The 17,447-nt window shown below is 52.6% G+C and overlaps 8 protein-coding genes across 8 annotated transcripts; 3 read left to right on the forward strand and 5 right to left on the reverse strand.

Annotated features, from left to right (window-relative positions):
- Window positions 1-916: 916 nt before the first annotated feature.
- BDZ83DRAFT_577243 (ribosomal L5P family protein) lies at window positions 917-1,563 on the reverse strand (the record flags this gene model as incomplete). Its single annotated transcript, XM_060505001.1, has 3 exons — window positions 917-1,210; window positions 1,277-1,359; window positions 1,419-1,563. The coding sequence occupies 3 exons, from the start codon at window positions 1,561-1,563 to the stop codon at window positions 917-919; spliced, it is 522 nt and encodes a 173-aa protein (XP_060365114.1).
- Window positions 1,564-1,918: 355 nt separating this feature from the next.
- On the forward strand, window positions 1,919-3,250 carry BDZ83DRAFT_317529 (uncharacterized protein). The gene is made up of 5 exons (XM_060502346.1): window positions 1,919-2,057; window positions 2,133-2,141; window positions 2,220-2,291; window positions 2,352-2,800; window positions 2,852-3,250. The coding sequence occupies exons 1-5, from the start codon at window positions 2,034-2,036 to the stop codon at window positions 2,991-2,993; spliced, it is 696 nt and encodes a 231-aa protein (XP_060365115.1). The 5' UTR covers window positions 1,919-2,033; the 3' UTR covers window positions 2,994-3,250.
- Window positions 3,251-4,698: 1,448 nt separating this feature from the next.
- Window positions 4,699-5,333, forward strand: BDZ83DRAFT_719478 (uncharacterized protein; the record flags this gene model as incomplete). The annotated part of the gene is made up of 4 exons (XM_060512178.1): window positions 4,699-4,941; window positions 5,028-5,059; window positions 5,113-5,200; window positions 5,256-5,333. The coding sequence occupies 4 exons, from the start codon at window positions 4,699-4,701 to the stop codon at window positions 5,331-5,333; spliced, it is 441 nt and encodes a 146-aa protein (XP_060365116.1).
- BDZ83DRAFT_621041 (uncharacterized protein) lies at window positions 5,183-5,610 on the reverse strand. Its single transcript, XM_060508223.1, has 2 exons — window positions 5,256-5,610; window positions 5,183-5,200 (listed from the first exon to the last, which is right to left on the reverse strand). The coding sequence occupies exon 1, from the start codon at window positions 5,592-5,594 to the stop codon at window positions 5,361-5,363; it is 234 nt and encodes a 77-aa protein (XP_060365117.1). The 5' UTR covers window positions 5,595-5,610; the 3' UTR covers window positions 5,183-5,200; window positions 5,256-5,360.
- Window positions 5,611-7,837: 2,227 nt separating this feature from the next.
- On the reverse strand, window positions 7,838-9,399 carry BDZ83DRAFT_730670 (uncharacterized protein; the record flags this gene model as incomplete). Its single annotated transcript, XM_060512853.1, has 5 exons — window positions 7,838-8,109; window positions 8,529-8,543; window positions 8,632-8,656; window positions 8,702-8,821; window positions 9,280-9,399. The coding sequence occupies 5 exons, from the start codon at window positions 9,397-9,399 to the stop codon at window positions 7,838-7,840; spliced, it is 552 nt and encodes a 183-aa protein (XP_060365118.1).
- Window positions 9,400-9,633: 234 nt separating this feature from the next.
- BDZ83DRAFT_317561 (uncharacterized protein) lies at window positions 9,634-10,353 on the reverse strand. Its single transcript, XM_060502347.1, has one exon. It carries the CDS (start codon window positions 10,254-10,256, stop codon window positions 9,819-9,821), a length of 438 nt encoding a protein of 145 aa, XP_060365119.1. The 5' UTR covers window positions 10,257-10,353; the 3' UTR covers window positions 9,634-9,818.
- A 2,232-nt stretch (window positions 10,354-12,585) lies between these two features.
- Window positions 12,586-12,983, reverse strand: BDZ83DRAFT_621045 (uncharacterized protein). The gene has a single exon (XM_060508224.1). The coding sequence runs from the start codon at window positions 12,887-12,889 to the stop codon at window positions 12,674-12,676; it is 216 nt and encodes a 71-aa protein (XP_060365120.1). The 5' UTR covers window positions 12,890-12,983; the 3' UTR covers window positions 12,586-12,673.
- Window positions 12,984-14,878: 1,895 nt separating this feature from the next.
- BDZ83DRAFT_317611 (uncharacterized protein) lies at window positions 14,879-17,037 on the forward strand. Its single transcript, XM_060502350.1, has 2 exons — window positions 14,879-15,157; window positions 15,239-17,037. The coding sequence occupies exon 2, from the start codon at window positions 15,284-15,286 to the stop codon at window positions 16,907-16,909; it is 1,626 nt and encodes a 541-aa protein (XP_060365121.1). The 5' UTR covers window positions 14,879-15,157; window positions 15,239-15,283; the 3' UTR covers window positions 16,910-17,037.
- Window positions 17,038-17,447: the final 410 nt, after the last annotated feature.

The raw sequence follows: 17,447 nt of genomic DNA on the forward strand, positions 1-17,447 counted from the left end.
AAAAAATAAAAATTGGTGCCAGTCTGGCTTTCTGGCGCACCCATTGGGTTTGCAATACAATAGCTGTCGCCATCCATTGCGATACCGGGACTTTTCATCCATCGCCCCGGTATTTGTCTATCATGATAGCTTCAATTATCACTTGACCTTACCTATTCTCATATCTGCATGCATGCGCTGTTCTCTTAGTCCAGGTAGCTTCCCGGTGTTGTCCCCCCCTTCCCCGGCATTTTTGGTGCAGAGCTCTCCACCGTGCCATTCCACTCTCTTGAGGAATGCCAACCTCTCCAACTTCCAAGTACTCGTTGAGAGCCCAGAGGAACAGGACACAGTGCACATAGACGGAAGGCGTACTGAAGCTGTGGGACATTGGTGCCTCCGTCCGGCCGGGAACACCGAGCCTGACCGCCTCGGAGCAATGCGAAATCCGAGTCGCATTTCTGCCGTCAGCCTCGTAGTCTTACCCGCCGTTGAGCCTTGAGCCCAAAATCGAATCTCAATGCAACATTGGTCACGTGCAGCCACAAGAAGTCAAGTCTAACCTTGGCAAGGAAAACCGGCTTACCACTTCACGCGAGATGGGAGACTTAAACCGTGAGTACAGTATTGTAGCTTATTTGGACTAAAATAGACTAGCTAAACCACCAACGCCTAGGCCGCTCCCATATCGCGGGCCGTTGTCACCAAACAGAATCATGAGCAGCATCACGGTAAGAAGGAACTTGTGTTGTAAGCCGGCATGACGCCGGTCGGTCTCTGAGGCCGCGGCTTGACTGAATTTTTGCTCAAGTCAAGCGTGTTGTATGAACAACTGCTGGAAAGTACATGCCTTGTAAGCCAGTTTCCCATTTTTCGCCAACCGTTAACCCAAGCCGTCCCAGTGTCTTTTTTCGTTCGTCGCAGGAAATGAAAGCATTTATCGGACAATGCCATCGAAGCGAGACTTGAACCACTTGACGGTCTCGTCACGCTTGATGCGGTGGCCAGAGCCGATGCGGCCCTTGCAGCGGCGGCGGGTGCCGACGCGCTCGCCCTTGCGGGTCATGCAGACGTAGAAGTCCATGCCGTAGATACCGATGGAGGGGTCGTACTTGATACCGAGATCAATGTGCTCAGAGATACCGAATCCGAAGTTGCCGGTCTCGGAGAAGTTGCGCTTGCGGAGCTCGTATTCCTTGACCTTGAGGCCACGCTCGAGAATCTCCTCAGCCTGTAATCATCAAGTCAGTCTGCCATCCTTCCTGCGCAGTTTCGAATTTCGTCAAAATTGTCGTACCTTGGGGCCACGGACGGTGACGTGGACAGCGATCTTTTCGTTACGGCGGATACCGAAGGTACGGACGGTGTAGCGGGCCTTGCCTGTCGGGTACTGTCAGTTCATCGTTCCTTGTCGTGGGAATATTTTGGTGATGCCGTACTGTAGACGGGGGTTTGACCGGACAGCTGCTCCAAAACCTTGGCGGCACGGGTCAGTCTGTCACCAGACTCGCCGACGGAGATGTTGAGGACGAGCTTCTGGATGTGAAGCTCGCGCATGGGGTTCTGGGCCTTCTCGGACGACATTTTGGCGGTTAGTACTGCGGTACGGCTGGCTGGGCGTTTGGTGTCGATTGTCGATTGTCAAAGTGGGAAAAAGTTCGGCGCCAATTGGCAAAAAAAGACTTTGTGTTTTGGGGGGTTTGCGAGCCCTTGCAAGGAAGGTGGGTGACGACCCACTTGGAAGTGGTGCGCTTACCCGCGTCTTCAGCCACAGCAATGAGCCACAGAAGCCTGAGTGGATGCTTCCATTCCATAAGCCACATCAAGCTACGTACCGATTCAGAGCATTGAGGGTCCCGTCGTTTGGCCTCAGCCTTCCAAGGTTCCCTCAGCCTCCCGAAATTTGTCTCCGTATCCTCTGACTGCTGAAGCTCTGCCTATCGCAAGCATCGAACGTCGCCCTGAAGTCTCTCAGGCTTCGCAACAAGCATAACATCAATTTTTTTGAAGACTTAGGGCAGCTACGAAAGTAGCTACTCACACAGGCATCAGCCATGTCGAACAAACAGGGCAAGATGGTGAGCAACTCCTGATCTTTCTCTCAAAGTTTCAAGGTTGACAATACAGGCTGACACGAAGTAATTCATCTCTAGGCCGGTTACGTACGTCCTTTTCCTCGAGTTTGACCCGACGATCGACTTCGACGACTGCACAGAGAACTGACTGACGCGACTTAATAGATCAACTACCGCATGAGGGTTACCTTGAACGATGGCCGCCAGATGACCGGACAGATGCTTGCATTTGACAAGGTGCGCAACCCAATTCTACCCTCAATCGCGTCTCTACAGCCATGCTGACATGATGTACAGCACATGAACTTCGTCCTCGCCGATACCGAAGAGTTCAGACGCGTCAAGATCAGACAGAACAAGCCTGCCGCCCCCGGCGCTAGCTCCAGCTCCGGCCAAACGATCGAGAAGGAGGAGAAGCGAACCCTCGGCTTGACGATTGTGCGCGGCGCACACATTGTCTCCCTTTCAGTCGAATCAGAGCCGCCCGCGGACCCCAGTGCAAGACTTGGAAAGAGCGCGCCTGGCGGAATTTCGGCCGGTCTCACCGCTGGTCCTGGTGTTGCGCGACCCGCCGGCCGCGGCGCCGCCCCGGCCCCTCCATCACTGGCCGTTAGTACCTCATCAATCTTTGTTCATGAGCTTTGGACGCTGACTTTTGACATAGGGCCCTGCTGCTGGCGTTGGAGGTGGTGCTCCTCCCGGATTCCCTGGCTTCCCCGGTGCCCCGCCCTTCGGCGGACGTGGTGGTGAGTATACATACCCTTCTGACCCGCGAATGCGCTTCTGACGCTTCACAGCTCCTCCTCCAGGCTTCCCCGGCGCCTTCCCGCCCCCAGGCTTCCCTCAAAACGCCCCCTTCCCCCCTCCTGGTTTCAACCCCGGTCCTCCTGGCGGAGCCCCGGGCTTCAACCCTCCCCCGCGAAGATAGACTACGGATAAAGATATCAATACCTCGCATGCTTTGTAGTTGGAGGATGGTTCACGGATACCATTGGCGTTTGGGGATGAATGTCAAGATTACGAACAAAAAAGAAATCGGGCAGAAGAGGCACGCTGTTAATCGGCCTCCTCTCTACCCCTGAACAAGTCATAGGTCAACTTGCCAACCTATACTCGTTGGATTTGCGGAAAGAAATGGGCAGCATGGATTCATTCGACAGTTCTTCAAGTTACATCGAGGAGGAGCATAGGTAACCGGCGATTGCTGTGATATCATTAGGCAGCACAATATTCACCACAACGTACCACCTCATTGCCAACAGCCCATTTGGTTCTTCATGTTGATTTTACCGTGGCTTCTGATTGTAGAATGGTGTCTTGGTGATCTTTGAGCTTGCCAGACGGTCGGATAGTCAATTGCTGGCTGAAAATACATAACTTATCAACAGCCCCCATCTGGCACAACTGTCAGAGGGTGACGCTCAGCATATCCAAGCAGACTTGAGAGAAGTCGATGGAAACCTGGGGGCACTTAAAAGCGGGATCGGAATCTAACTTAGGGGCACGGCATGTTCATCACGACACTGCAGACGGGCTTCCCTTCTCGGGGCATCCGTTTGTTTCATGGCATGTCCACAAATGCATGCAGATCTGTGTGCAGAGATCAAACACCGCACATGACCAATGGGATACTTAGATGTGGACGAGACTACGTTTGCTCTCGGCAAGCCTTGAAACTAAATGATTTGCAACCTCATCCTAACACATGCTGTGAGATATTCCCCGTGATACAGCCTTTGCGAGAGGGCCATGAGAGTGCGTCTATCTAAGTTCGGGTAAGGTAAGGTAGGTATGTAGCCGGGGGGGGGGGGGAGCAGGTGGATATTGACCGTCCCTTCCACCGAAATACACAGGAAGCACATATATAACCCTCCAAGCCCATTCCTGTCACCAGCCAGAAGGCGCCCGTCTAGGTCGACGGGTCAGGTCAAACTGGCTGGGTGGCGGAGTGGGTAATGGTCAACAATTAAATTCTACACCAACCAGCCTACTCGACGACAGGCTCAGCGCATACCCGAGCTCGAATCCCAGCTTGAGCACCCAAAATCTCCCAGCATGAGCACCAAGAGATGTAGCTCCCAATTTAGCACCGGGGGGGGGGGGGTGAACTCTTTTTTGGTCATCTCTACGTGTTGATGCTTACCTTATGCGGCTACCTCACAGTAACGTTTGCTCCTTCCTCGATGTTTGTTGAAGGAGCGGTCGTTGCTCTTGCCTTCCTTGCAAACGGCAGGTGCGTGATCCCGTCGTCTACATGAAGTACCTCCCTACCTGCCTACTTGAACTCTTTCACGTCTTCTCAGACTTTCCCGACTTCACTCTGTTTCCTTCCTCTCCCACCTTGTAATTCCTTGTTGACGAGGACCTTCTCGCACCTGAATCATCACGTCCTACGGTCTGCTCGCCTTTTCGATCTCAAACCGTTGGCATACTGGTCCTTCCAGGAAGACATCCTAACCTAAACATGGGTCGTTGGGAATTCCGTATGCTGTCCTGCCCTCCCCTCTCTTATTCTCTGCTGATCAATGACACATCTGGTCTTTTCGAGGGCGACGAAGATCTTGACATCGTCGCCGCCATCAGCAAAACTTTTGGCGATGGTCCTGAGAAGCTTGATCTCTATCTCATGATCAATAAGACCGACATGGTTGCTCCTGTGGAGACGAGAGAGTTCTACAAAGCTGAGGAACATGCACAATATCTCCGCGGTTTCGTCACAGGAATCCGACGACGGCTTGACTCCGGAGTCGGTGACGAACTCTTCGAGAAGTATCGAGCCCTCGAGCACGACAATCAAGGCCAGTACCGAACCATTGTGGTCGGCGCCTTGATGATGCGTGCTGGAGCCAAGATCAAGGCAGACGACATGCAGCATCTACGCAGCCTCGTTCCCAAGATGCCTTGCCGATGATGGACTTTGGCTTCCGTGACCCCGGAAAAGCGCAATTGCTTGCTGTACTCGACAACTATCAGCCGGGAACGCCTCGAGACTTTCACGAGCCAAGGTAAGTCTAGCCAGATTGTCCATGCGAGGCATCGACTAACAGCTTGGGCTTAGCTGCTTCCATTGCGGCAAGATTCACGCAGACGACAGAATTAACCTGAAGAAGTGCGGTCATTGCCAGGCCGCCTGGTACTGCGGCATCGTAAGTCCTCAAGCTCGATGAAGTTCATGTAAAACTGAAGCTGATATAACCAAAGGACTGTCAGAAGACCCATCGCAAGATCCACAAGGCTTCGTGCAAGGAAATTTGGGAGAAGGTTCTTGCCAATGTCTAGGACCTTGTGATGAACAGACACCAGTCTTCACCACTTTGGCAATGCCATTGAGCTTGATCTTTTCTCGCGTTTAGCTAATATTCGGGTGAGTAGCATGAGCCGCCGGCGTTCGGTTGGTGAGAGACGCGAAAGAAGATATGGAAGGGAACGCATCTTTCTCGGACAACTTTGGTCTAGGTGCTGGACTGGGATCTTCAGATGAATTAGGCAGACAGGAGAAGATCCAAATGATACGCTTACAACCAAACACAACCAAACCATTATGTATTGACCCGTCTCGTAGTTGTTTTCTCAAATTTTTGTTCCGAAGTGGCCGAGGGCTTCTGCGGAGTTCTTCGGAGTGGGGGCACGCAAAGGTGGTCAGACAGCAGTGGAAAGTCTTCAATGATGATTCCCGAGACTCTAATGACAAGAGACATATCCCATAGTTGCTCTAGATCATCCCTTATGCCACTAAGAACCGGTTGTCAAGCTCAAATGCTCGAATCTCACGTGGAACACCCAACGAACTAATGACCTCGGTTCATCGCCCCAAAGACAATGACGAGTTTCCTTGCTCTAGGCCTGCGGCTCGTGGAACGCGGATGCAGTAGAACAGAATCCCCAGCAACAACAGTGTAATGTTTACGCCGAGGCCTGTGAGTGCTTTTCCGCATTGGTGTCTCGAAGGGTCTACATGTATATCGTCTTGCGTTGAGGACTTTATTGCCACGGTCAAAGATGGGTGTTGACTTATACAGGTTGATATACAGCCAATTGATCGAAGAAGAGGCTTCACACGGGGAAGGGAAGTAAAGGTATAGCACCTCTTAGATCTGATTTGTCTACCATCAGGTAGAATATCCTCGGAGAAGTAAATCGATCCACTTCTCCATCGCATCCAACCACAAAGTACAATGTGAGAACGAAGGGAACAGCAACGAGGCAGAGTATACCCACCTTTAGAACCGGCCTTAGACACATATACTCATCTCAACATCTCCAAGGTTACCATCAATCACACATGTATTCTCGATTCACATGGCCGACGGAAGCTCTATTATTGAGTATGTACTCCCGCCACGTCTAACACGATACTCATACACCACTCCAATATCAAGTAATCAACACGACTTTGACATCCCGCTCATTAAGCTAGCAGTCGACGTACGCAGTTTAACATTTGTCACATTCTCAAACGTCTGTAAGTACAGGATCGAAACACGCCATCAAGTCTGCGTACGTCAACTTGTAATCTTAGTGATGAAGAGTCCGCTCGCCTCGGGGTCAGTCAATCAGACACCTGAATGCTTTACCTGGCACGCCTGAACAAATAGCTTCCACGACGAAACAAAACGTCGGTTATCTAGCAAGACCAGACTAGCAAATGGTGAAATCCATGGTCCGTATCGCTTAAAGATATCAGAGACAGTTGACTCCTTCTTCCCCTCCCTTCCTTCCGCTCCCATCCCGAGTCCCCTCCGAGCACAACACAACGCTCGATAGTTCATGCAAGTTCAACAATAAAACGTGGGAAGTGGAAGGAAATAAATAACAAGATTTTCTTCTGTATGACAAGACAAGGAGGTCCAACCGTTCAAACGTGGTTTCCAGGATTTAAATCGGATAGATCATCCCTTCGCATCCCATCCCATCACCTAGATCTTTCTCTCCCTGCATACTCGCCATCAACGGTCGCGACACTGGGAGCAACGGGGATGTATTAAAAACATTGTCACTTTCATTTCCACACTTTTTTCTCACCTGCCTCCCTGTCACAGCATTCGCGCAAGATTACATTGTCTCTCTCTTACTTGCTCCATCCCAAAGCACGCGCCCGTTGAAACGGTTGCCAGTGCACAAACTTTTTTTCATTTTTGTCTCAGCTTGGGTCGCTTCGATTGTTGACCACGCCCCCCCATGTGGAAGAGGGAAGCGATGGATCAATGGTTTTGCGTATGTCTGGGGCTGCAGCCCGCGTGGAGATGAAGACATTTTTCTACTCAGTTGGCGTCGCACGTCGCGTGTTCGCGTGTCGAGGCTCCTCGAGTTCTTGGCTAGCAGGCGATGGCCGTCCCGGAATCTCGGTAACACGAGAGAGAGAACATGGATACGAGATCCGCTTGGAGCATGTCTATCTCCGTGATACCAAAAAATGGAAGGCTGCTCTTCCTCGACAGCGGCCTCGTAGGCTCATGGACTCGACGTTCTAGATCTCGAGATTTTGGCTACCTTTGAACGGTTATATGCCGGATGGAGACTCCCGTCGAGAATCGAGATTTTAGTCAGGTTGCTTTCCGACTAGGCGACGGGAATAGCCTTTGGCTTGTTAGTAGGTACGGCCGTCGTGCTCCAAGAGCCGTTCGTCCGTGAACCTCCGCCAGGCGATGGAAGATTCCGGAAAGGCTTCGACGGGAAGAGCACTAAGTCGACAGCGAAAGGGCCCAGACTCCAGGGTCGACTACCTACCTACCGCAGTCGGAAGCAGAGGCCCAGTATCCCCGGCCACATCGGCCGCAGCGTACCTACATTGACGGTGTGTAGGTCTTGCTGCTGCAAATGTCTGCAAGCAGATGGGCACCATTGGGAGGGGCCGCGCCGCCATGCATACCCGGAAGCTGCGCGACGGGGAAGCCGGTCTCGCCGGTGTTCAATTCTGGAGCAACATCTCCTCGAGCAGTAGGGTATCTGGACCGGAACGTCCCCGGACCCTGGTCTTGATCCCACGTTGTGAGCACGATGTAGGCGAGAGCTCGCTGCACCCCTTGCATCACCAACTCTGCGTGGTGATGGAGGCCTACAGCCACCGACATAGGTGTTCGTCGTCATCCAGCATGAAGGGGCGACTTTCTGACTCGAAGGGTGGTAGGTACACACACATGCTGCTATGGTTTTTTCTTTTGTGAGGAATCGTTTTCTTGCTAGTAAGCTTAGGAGAAACACGTTTGATGTCTCTCTTCCAGGGGCTTGGCCGACAGACAACCGACGAGAGCGGGTGGCTACAGCAGAGCTCGTGGCTTTCAGGGCTGGAGGTGATTTGCTTCCGATATTGCCAGTTCGGATCAAAGGTGATGGCCCGAGATCGCTGCTACCTGTGCGTCACAGATTGTCGAGAGATGCCGAGAACGATGATGTGCCTTCGGTAGTGATTGGTGATGAGATCGTGTGGCTGGCTTGGGAGGGTGTGGCTGTCTGATGGTCCGATGATGTACTTACCACGGCTGGCGACATCTACGATTAAATGGGGAAATCTAGCCATTCATGGTTAACTCGACAAGATATGGGAGATCGGATTAGCGAAAGTGTGGGAAGAACTTACCTGGCTCATCCTCCGTGACACGGGACTAGCCAATGTGCTCTGGATACACAGTACGACTACTACATGTTACGGCCGCCCGCAAGGACCCGGGAAATCGTGTACGACCGAAACCGTGGTAGAATTTTTGTAAGCCGGAGAGCAGATGAGCTGAAGAATTTGTAATACCACGCGGGACAGAAGCTTCTGGAGTCTAGATAGACAGTCGCATTTGGTAGTCTGGCATCGATGCTGAGCCGCATCGCAATCTTGTAAACCTGTCGATTATTTCGTAGACGATATGCAATAATTGACGGCAGGTGATCCGATCATGTAAAGTGCAATGCCAGCTGCTTTGGGACAAATTTCACATCAGGACTGGGAGCAAGCACGCTTTGAGTACCTTAACCGGGAGTAGAGGCGATGTACAGCTGCAAGATCCGGCTAGCGACCTCCGCCAAGCTGGTTTGCTGCCGTCGACTACTGCGAGGTCATTATTCCCTCTTCTGCTATTGAAAAGGATCAGGAAATATCGACTCGAACTCGCGAGTCGCGGACTTGCGGTCTCTCAGTCCTCACGCCCGAAAAGGTTCATGACACGACAGCCAAGTTATCTTACTTGGAGTTCATTGCTTTTTCCTCGAGATGATGGTTGCCTCGCGCAACACCTACTATGCAGGTCTCAAGTCTAGCAGTAGGTATGGGAAAAATCAACTTTATCGGATGCACAACAGCACAGCCGCGTTGACTTCCGCCACTGGACACATCAGAAAACATCATTTTGTTGACCATTGTGTGAAGTGTGCCGCGGGTTTCTTCCCTGAAGGAATTTGCAACACTTTGGCTCCTGCTTTGTCCCTTGACGACAACTTACGAAGGGCTCACTTAGAACCAGCGCCTTTGGGTGTCTCGCGAACCGGCTAATCCATTTTACCTGTGAGGGAGGGGGCAGAGGCAGTGTCCACACCAAAGTCAGAAAAGCAATCAATCAAGACTGTGGCGCATCTCCGCTTGAAGACACTGCCATCACTAGTGCTTGTGTATTGCCTGACGCGGCCATGGCCAATCACCAGCCCTCATAGACTCTGGTGTCTTCTCACTGACGACGGTCAATTGGATGAGCCTGCCTGCCCCTCCCAGGTCGGGCTAGGTACTTTAGCGACTGTCGACTCGCATCCGGAAGCGTGAGTGCAGCGTCCGGAAGTATTGTCTCAGTCATCACTGTGATGTTTCCGTACAGGAGCGGGTCTGCCCTGTAATCGAATGGGAATCCCGGAAACGGTAAAGCTGCTGATGAAAATCCATTGGAAAATCATCCATTGATGAAAGGTCAGAGTCGGGATTGAGTAGAGGTACGACAGAAGAGAACTGCCCATGTTGTGGTTGACGATGAGACCTAGGACTACCAAAGTGGCTAGACCGCTTCTTGTAAACCGACTTGAGGCTCGAAAGCGGGCTAGACGGTAGGCGTGAGGCGACGACCCAGCTTGCCAGCATCTGACAGCTCTGCATCGTCTCGTAGAAGAAGGACACGACGTCGTTTGTGTCACATGAGGTTGCGGTAGGCACGGGCTGTCGAGCCGCGACCGAAGGGCGGCTCCGACAAAGGTAGGTAGGTCCCTCTTGAAGACGAGCTCGGGCATCGGCATCAAGCTGCGGAACCCCGGCCAGCCAAAGAGCTGCGAGTTCTTGAAGAGTCTTCTAATCCTTCCAATCGGGCTTTGCGATCACACGTTGCTTTAGCGACACCTACTCTAGGCGTTTCTTTCCATTGCTGTTGACGAACCCCCTTGCGCAAAACGCTGGTCAAGCTGGCCTGCCCCTTGCGTTTGGAAGCCCTCCCTAGACCCGCATTCGCAACATGAATATGGCTTCGTGGCTCAAGGTCACTGGTGTCACGGGCTGATCTGCGAGCGGGGTGGCTTCCAGCTTAGTCGAACGGACGTCTAAAGGCAAAAAACCGAGAGATATCTGTGACAAGAGCGGTTGGCTGTGCCCGTTCCGACGTAAGACTAAAAATCCAGGGACTCCTCTGGGCAAGGATCTCTGGCTAGAGAAAGGGGCGTTTTTTTTTTCCCCCGAGCCGATCAAGCTCTTGAATCTGAAGTCTGGACCCTGGGGCCGGGACGTTTCGCGGCCGTAGTCTCGTCTCGTCAAGAAATCCAAGCCATTGGTGGCTAGGCTGTCAACTAGGAGGAAACTTCGTGACTGCATTCAGCAATGAAGGTTTATGACAACGTCCCGGCTGGGAAGCGGAGCTGAAGCCTGAGGGAAGATTTGAGATGGAGACGCTGCCGAGGGCCCAATTCTTGAAATCCAGTCGGGGAAAAGCAGCGCCGGAGGGCAAATTGCGTGTTGGGACGTTGACAGAAATGGGACGCTTCCGATGCCAGGGTAGCATCCCGGTGGATTTTCTCTGGGTCAACTTAACGATGCCATGTCGGAGGCAACAAAGACTCTTCCACTCGGCCTTGATATCCGTACTTTGTATCCGTAATGATACAGGAAAACCTGGAAGTAGGGCATTGTGTAAGAGAATGCAAAGCTTCCTTCGACTGGCCTGCTTGCACCCTCGTAGTGCTGGTTTATTGGCTCGATGCAGCACCCTGCGGTTATGGTGGCTGCAATGAGGACACTCATCTGATGTTGACAAGTTTTGTGTGTTCGCATTAGCGGCGGCGATCTTTTCGGTGATGCCCTCAGAGGGTTACAGGTAACAGAAGTAGCGCGGCTGCCAGGTCGGCCTCGAAATCGTTTGTCGTGTTGCCCTGGCCGTCGCATGCGCCAATTATCTGCCATGAATTTGCGCTCTGACGACAAAGCGAGTCGTGTCTGCGGGATCAACAGGCACGAGGCAGTGGAAAAGGTGACAGCCAGTGTTGAAGACGACGCTCGAGCCCGGTTGCATGCAAGCGAGAAAGGTTGCCCAGGGTGCTGCTGTCAATATTTGACGGCGTTAAGTCCAAGCTTCCGTGTTGGTGGAGAGAGCCGGGGTGAAGAGGTCGATCACAGCGGCATCATATCAAGCTAGGTGCGGACTGGCACAATTCGTGCTTGGGTCAAGCTGCCCAAAGTGTGCCTTAATCGGGGGGTGCAACTCTCAACGTCTCTGAAAGGCTCGCCAGATGTCGTGCATGGCGTTGCTTCACGGCGAATAGAGTGCGTAATCGTTTAAGAAAAAGGCTTGTTTGGTGCCCGATACATGGCGACATGGTAGAAATGGGCCATGATCCAACGTAGGTACTGGTACCAAAGACTCGTGAGGTCTGTCTTTGAGTTGAGGCTATCTCATGTCATGCTTCTCGCATCTTGCCAGGATCGACTTCTGGTGGGTGGTGTCGAAGCTGTTTGCGACGAGAGACAAGACGTAACGGCCGCGATGGGTTTTGATAGATGGCAGGAGGTGGCTGGTGGATGTCGCTCTCCCCCGCTGACAGATGACAAGCAAGCCTGCTCGATACTGACAAGGGAGGGCACTGTGTTACACAGAGAGACTCTGGCGACTGACGGAAGAGGGTCCGAAATCAGTCTTGAAGCGGCGGCTCGGAGGGTCTAGCATGGACGATGGCTCGAGAGAGATTGGGTGGCCACTGAGGAGCTGGTATTGTCAAGATGGTTGGTTTACCCTGTTTTCGTTTTAGGTAACGAAGATGAGGTGACGATGAGCGATGGAGGATCGGAAGGTCGTTGGGAGGGAATCGATCATATTGGCCCGGCAGTGGAATAAGAAACGAAACGAAACAAAATGATCAAAGAGGCATCGAAAAGGGCATAGAGCGTGCAGCGGCAAGAAGCCTGTAGGTCTGGGCGAAAATGATAGAAATGTCGAGAAATGACGGGAACAGACAATGACCACCTATCGAGCGACGAAGGCTTGAGATGGCGATAGGAAATATTACTAGTGAATGTCAATTACCTTACCTCAGCACTCGGGCACTGAACCTCGAAGAAAAAAGGTTCATCACCTGCAGATGCAGGAGGGAAGGAACGAAGGACCCTTGTTCCGTGCACTGGTGCTCTTTCCCTCTTGGTCCTCTTCCAACGTCCTTGCCGTCTGCCTCATTTCTCATACCAGGTAGGCACCCACCTCAGGTAAGGTAGGAACAGGAGAAAAAGTACATACGATGTTTACCTTCAATGTGCAGGTGCAGGTGCAGTGGACAGGAGGATCCGCCGGGAAAGATACCTTGAGCATTTGACGAATACCAGGCACAGCAGGGACAAAAACCAGCAAAAAGAGGGCCATGCAGAGCTGGATACTTCTGCCCTTGCATCGGCTCATGCGCTTCTCTTCCCTTTTGACAGTGCCCTTTGGACGTCAATTGGCTCTTCGGTTTTGAGCATGGGGTAAAGTGAGAATTAAGGTAAGGTAGGGCAGTCAAGATATGCACCTTATCTTGCCCTCCTGCCTTGCGCTGCCTCTCACGATCGGTCCTGCCTCCGGTTTTGTTACCTTAGTTCATAGTGTTGCAGCTTGCTTGCTCCTGCCCGCTGAGAATCCGTAGCTTCAGGCTGACCTCGGGTTGTTCTTTCCCTCGAATTGTGTCAGAGCCGTAGCTAGGCCCCAAATGAACCCCCCTCAAGAAACATATCCAGTCACAACGTCTGAGAACCCTGCACAATCCCTGCTGAGCCATGAGCAACCACCCCTGTTTCTTTCCTGCCATGTCCACCCACATCCATACTGGTCGGGAGGGAAAGAAGGAAGAAATTTTGACTGAGCAGTTGCGACTGAGAGCTCCTGCCAGTGCTGCCCTTGCTCCAGAAAGCGCAAAGGCGCGCCCCACCCCACCATCCCACTTTCCAATTGCCTCTCCCGCCCGCGGACTCACCCCCGGTCTGCGCCTTTCCAGGGATGGCTACGCATGTGGCACCGGCTCGAGGTGAACTCCTCGGTACGTATCTTTTTAGCTTCATCCAGCCGTCTAGCTTCTTCCCTACCCGTCTTCTCGCTGTGTCTCTCAGACTCTCATTCTCTCGTCTCTTACTCTCACTTTTTGTACTTTTGCAGTCTTGTCCACAAAATCCAAGACATCCATCTTGAATTTCGCTCACAGTCCTCGCCTTTCTTCGCACTAATACGGCGGGACAATACACCCTCGTCCTCTCGTTCCCTCGCCTTCACCCACTCCTACTGGCCACCACTTCCACTCCTGCTCCCACGCCCGCTTGAACCTCTCTCTACTCCATACGGATATTTCACGTCAGAGACACTGGTCCTCGACAGTGTCAGAGACCACACAAGACCTTACCTTAGACAGCAGCCACACTTTCCTTCCCCGGCGTTGCTGCAGCTCGACATGGACATGGACCTGGATCTGGCCCTCGACCCAAACCTCTGACCCCGAAGCTACCTCTACATCTGAGCGCACCCTCACCCTCCCGAGTCCCGTCACCCTCACCCTCTCACACTCTCCTTGAGAGGTATTCGACCCTCAAAAGGTACCTCAGTCTTTTGGCCCGTCCCGTCGTCGCGTTTCAACCAGCCTCGACTGTCATATCTTAAAGCCTTCACTTCTCCGGTCCCTTTCTTCATGCCCGTGTCTCTACTTAGCCCTCAAGTACCGTACTTCACCCTCGGTCTTGTGCTGATCTTCGGTCGACTCTTCACTTTTCGTCATAAGCATCCTTAAAACTTAATACTCGGCTCGGTCCTATCGTATTCACCCTCACCTCACACTCACATTTGCCATCGGCTCCGGCTTCAACTTTCAGGCTGAGCTACCTTCCTTACCTTTACCCCTTGCCTACAACCTCATCCAACTGATACCGAAGCCTGCGGTACCTGCCTACCTCTTTCCACTTTTCCACCTTTCTTATTCTCATATCGTGTCTCGCCTTTTCCTTCTGGCAACACAATTCTACAAAACGCCCCCCATTCCCACCCAACCATTTCGTTCGGTCGACGACGACCTAGAAGCCCAGGAAAAAACCAGGTGCCCGCCATTTATATATTACGACCCATCTCACCTTGACGACCTGTCTCACCGAAGGAAGAGTCGTACAATCTTGATCGTACAAGTACCGCCTCCAGCCAATCTCTTCACGACATTCTCAGTCAGGGTTTCTGTGTGGCCCATTCTTCGGCTCATTGCTCTCAAGTTCGCTCAACCGACGTCGCGCAGACGAGGGACCACTTCATTCCTGTGTCTGACCCTTCGCCTTATTATCGGTTCAACTCTCGCGTCACCTTTGGTGTTCTGGATTCACTCAGCCAATCCGGTGAGACTCGATTCACTCCAGTTGTTGGCCTCTCCTGGTCTATGATCACTTCTGCCCGGGTGTTCCTGCCTACTCTCGTGGCCCCCGAACTTTCTGTCTCACTGTGACCTCACTTTGGTCAGCTCCCAATAGTGTGGCCGAGGCCTCTTCTTCCCATCTTTACCCTCTACCTCGCTCCTTCCCTCACACCTCAGTGTTTCGACGACTACACACGCTCCTCCCACAGGATTAATTTCTAAAATTTCCTCCTTTCCTCCTTTCCTTGTCATACCATCCGTCTTTCGCGGTTCACTCTACTTATAATACTTAAAACCACGTCTCATATCTGGTATGTTTACACTTGTCTGCCCAATTGGCCCTCCTGCCAAACTCACATCCGAGCGCGAAGAACTCACAAAACTCTTTGAAGATCAGACAAACACGCGCAAGTAACCGTCACTCGGCCTCTTTCGCCATGCCTACCAGCTTCGACCGCTTGGAGAAGCTTTTCTCCCGGAGAAAAGACTTCTCCGTCCAAACAAGCCCATCAACGCCAACTATGGAGTCATCGGGCCCCAGGACCGCAAGTTTAGATCACAGTTTTCCTCAGCCTTCCTTCATCCGTCCGCGAGTCTCCCGCATGAAGGCTAGAGAGGAGCGCATTGTAGCATCACAGAATGAGAGACGTGCCCAGAGCCTCCCGGAAAACCAGTCCGAGCGCATCTCAATACACATCTCTCATCTCAGCAGTGCAAGCACGACAACTCTTACTCTGCCAACCCGCTCCATGTCGCTCAATCATCGCAGGGAAAGTAAGCCGGTGGCAAGTCTGCGTGGATTCGATTTTCCTTTCCCTCCCACATCCCCATCCCCGGCTTCGCCTTTTAGTGCCACTTTCTCTCCGAAAACTCTCCCCACAACGCATAAAGTTTCCCTCGAGCACCGCCACAGCTCTGTCATCATCCCTCCCAGAGCCGACACCCCACCTACCTCGGACCACGAGGACGACTCGAGCATAAAGGGATCCCAGGGCCGGCCATCTTCTTCTCTCAGCAGGGACCTGCCAACACCTGCCGCATCTCCAGAAATGAGGCCCATCAACGACATGAGATCTCGGGACTCTGCAGAGTTGAGCTTGGCCAAGAGAAAGGCAGCTGCTGCAGCGACAAGACGTCGAAGAGAGGAAAAGGCAGCCGCCTTGCGCCGGCCTCAGGGCCAGTCCAGACCTCACAGATCCATCACTTCATCAAGCCAGATCCTCAAAGGTGGAGATGTCATGGATTTCTACAACCTCTCTGACGAAGACATCTTGGAGGAGCCAGAGTTGGAGGATGCCCCGGAAACCTCGATAATGCCGGCACCCTTACGGCTTCCACCTTCCCCGCCGACCCCGGCCTCTACAGTGTCATCGGTCGGTTCCAAGCGACGAACCTCTTCTATTCATGCCGATGATGTCGCCAAAGAAGGAGCGTTACAGGTTGCTCAGATTGCGGCCAAGCACAAGTTTGACCTTGTTTATATTGTCAACTTGTGGCCCGAAGGAGCGTCAGAGTTGTCGTCACCCACGTTCCGCTCTTCTATGGATTTCTCATCAAGGCCCTCAAGCGTGAGAAACTCTCTCCTTGGGCCCATGGATGGGCCGATGGTGGACACAACTTCTGGTATGACCGGGCGTCTGCTCGCCGCCTACGGCTTATCAAACTTGACCAGCCCTTTCCGCATCTCGGCCACTGTTCAGTCCAGAATCTTGAAGCAGGAGGGCTGGATGGAATACCGCAGCGACGACGCGCAGGCAGGCGAGATCGCACGGGGCTACGGCCACGCCTTCCACACGGCAACAGGCCGAAGAGGCTCCGCAAACTCGAGTCCCCGGAGCTCGGGTCCGCAAGATATGGCTCAGAACGATCGCGGCATTGTCTTTGCCGCCTACCGCTATCCGAGCAAGGACTCACAAACAACCGGATGTACCAAGGAGGAGCTAGACGCATTGCGCGCAGATGCTGAAGGCCTCGTGGACTACCTCGTTGCCATTCACAAGGCTCGACGACTCCGAGATCCCATGACACTACAAACCTTAGTCGATGAGGACGCTACGCCTTAGTTTACGCCAGCGCCACACTTTAAACACGCCGACACGACCGTTTCTGATTTATACCAAACGCGATCAGTGCAACGGATATTAGATGATTACGACCCGTCATTCTTTGACACATTCTTCTTTGGCTGGATTTACACATTTTTGCGATTCGTCTTTGATATGATACCACATGGAGAGCATAGTCCTTCATTCGCGACATGGACTTCGTCATCTAGCTCGAAAAAGGACATTTTCAGTCACATCCAGACAGTTCAGGTGCTATGCATAAGCATCGAGCGTTGGAGGCGACTTGACAGAGGTATGGCATGGAGAGGATGGGTTCTGAACTAGTCCATCCTGGACTCTTACGTAGCAAGTGGACTCGATCCATAACGAAAATAAAAACTCATGATACCTCAATCCGGTTTTCTCCCCAGCCACACTCGCAGGTCCCTGCTTCAGGCCGAGGCCATATTCCCATGACCGCATGACGAATCCGAGCGTACGCAGTCTTCGGCTTTACCGGCGCGACCCGTACTCTTTTCTTTCTTTTTTCCACAAC

This window comes from Colletotrichum acutatum (genome assembly GCF_030867785.1).
Source record: "Colletotrichum acutatum strain CBS 112980 chromosome Unknown BDZ83scaffold_45, whole genome shotgun sequence".
Classification (NCBI taxonomy): Eukaryota; Fungi; Ascomycota; class Sordariomycetes; order Glomerellales; family Glomerellaceae; genus Colletotrichum; species Colletotrichum acutatum.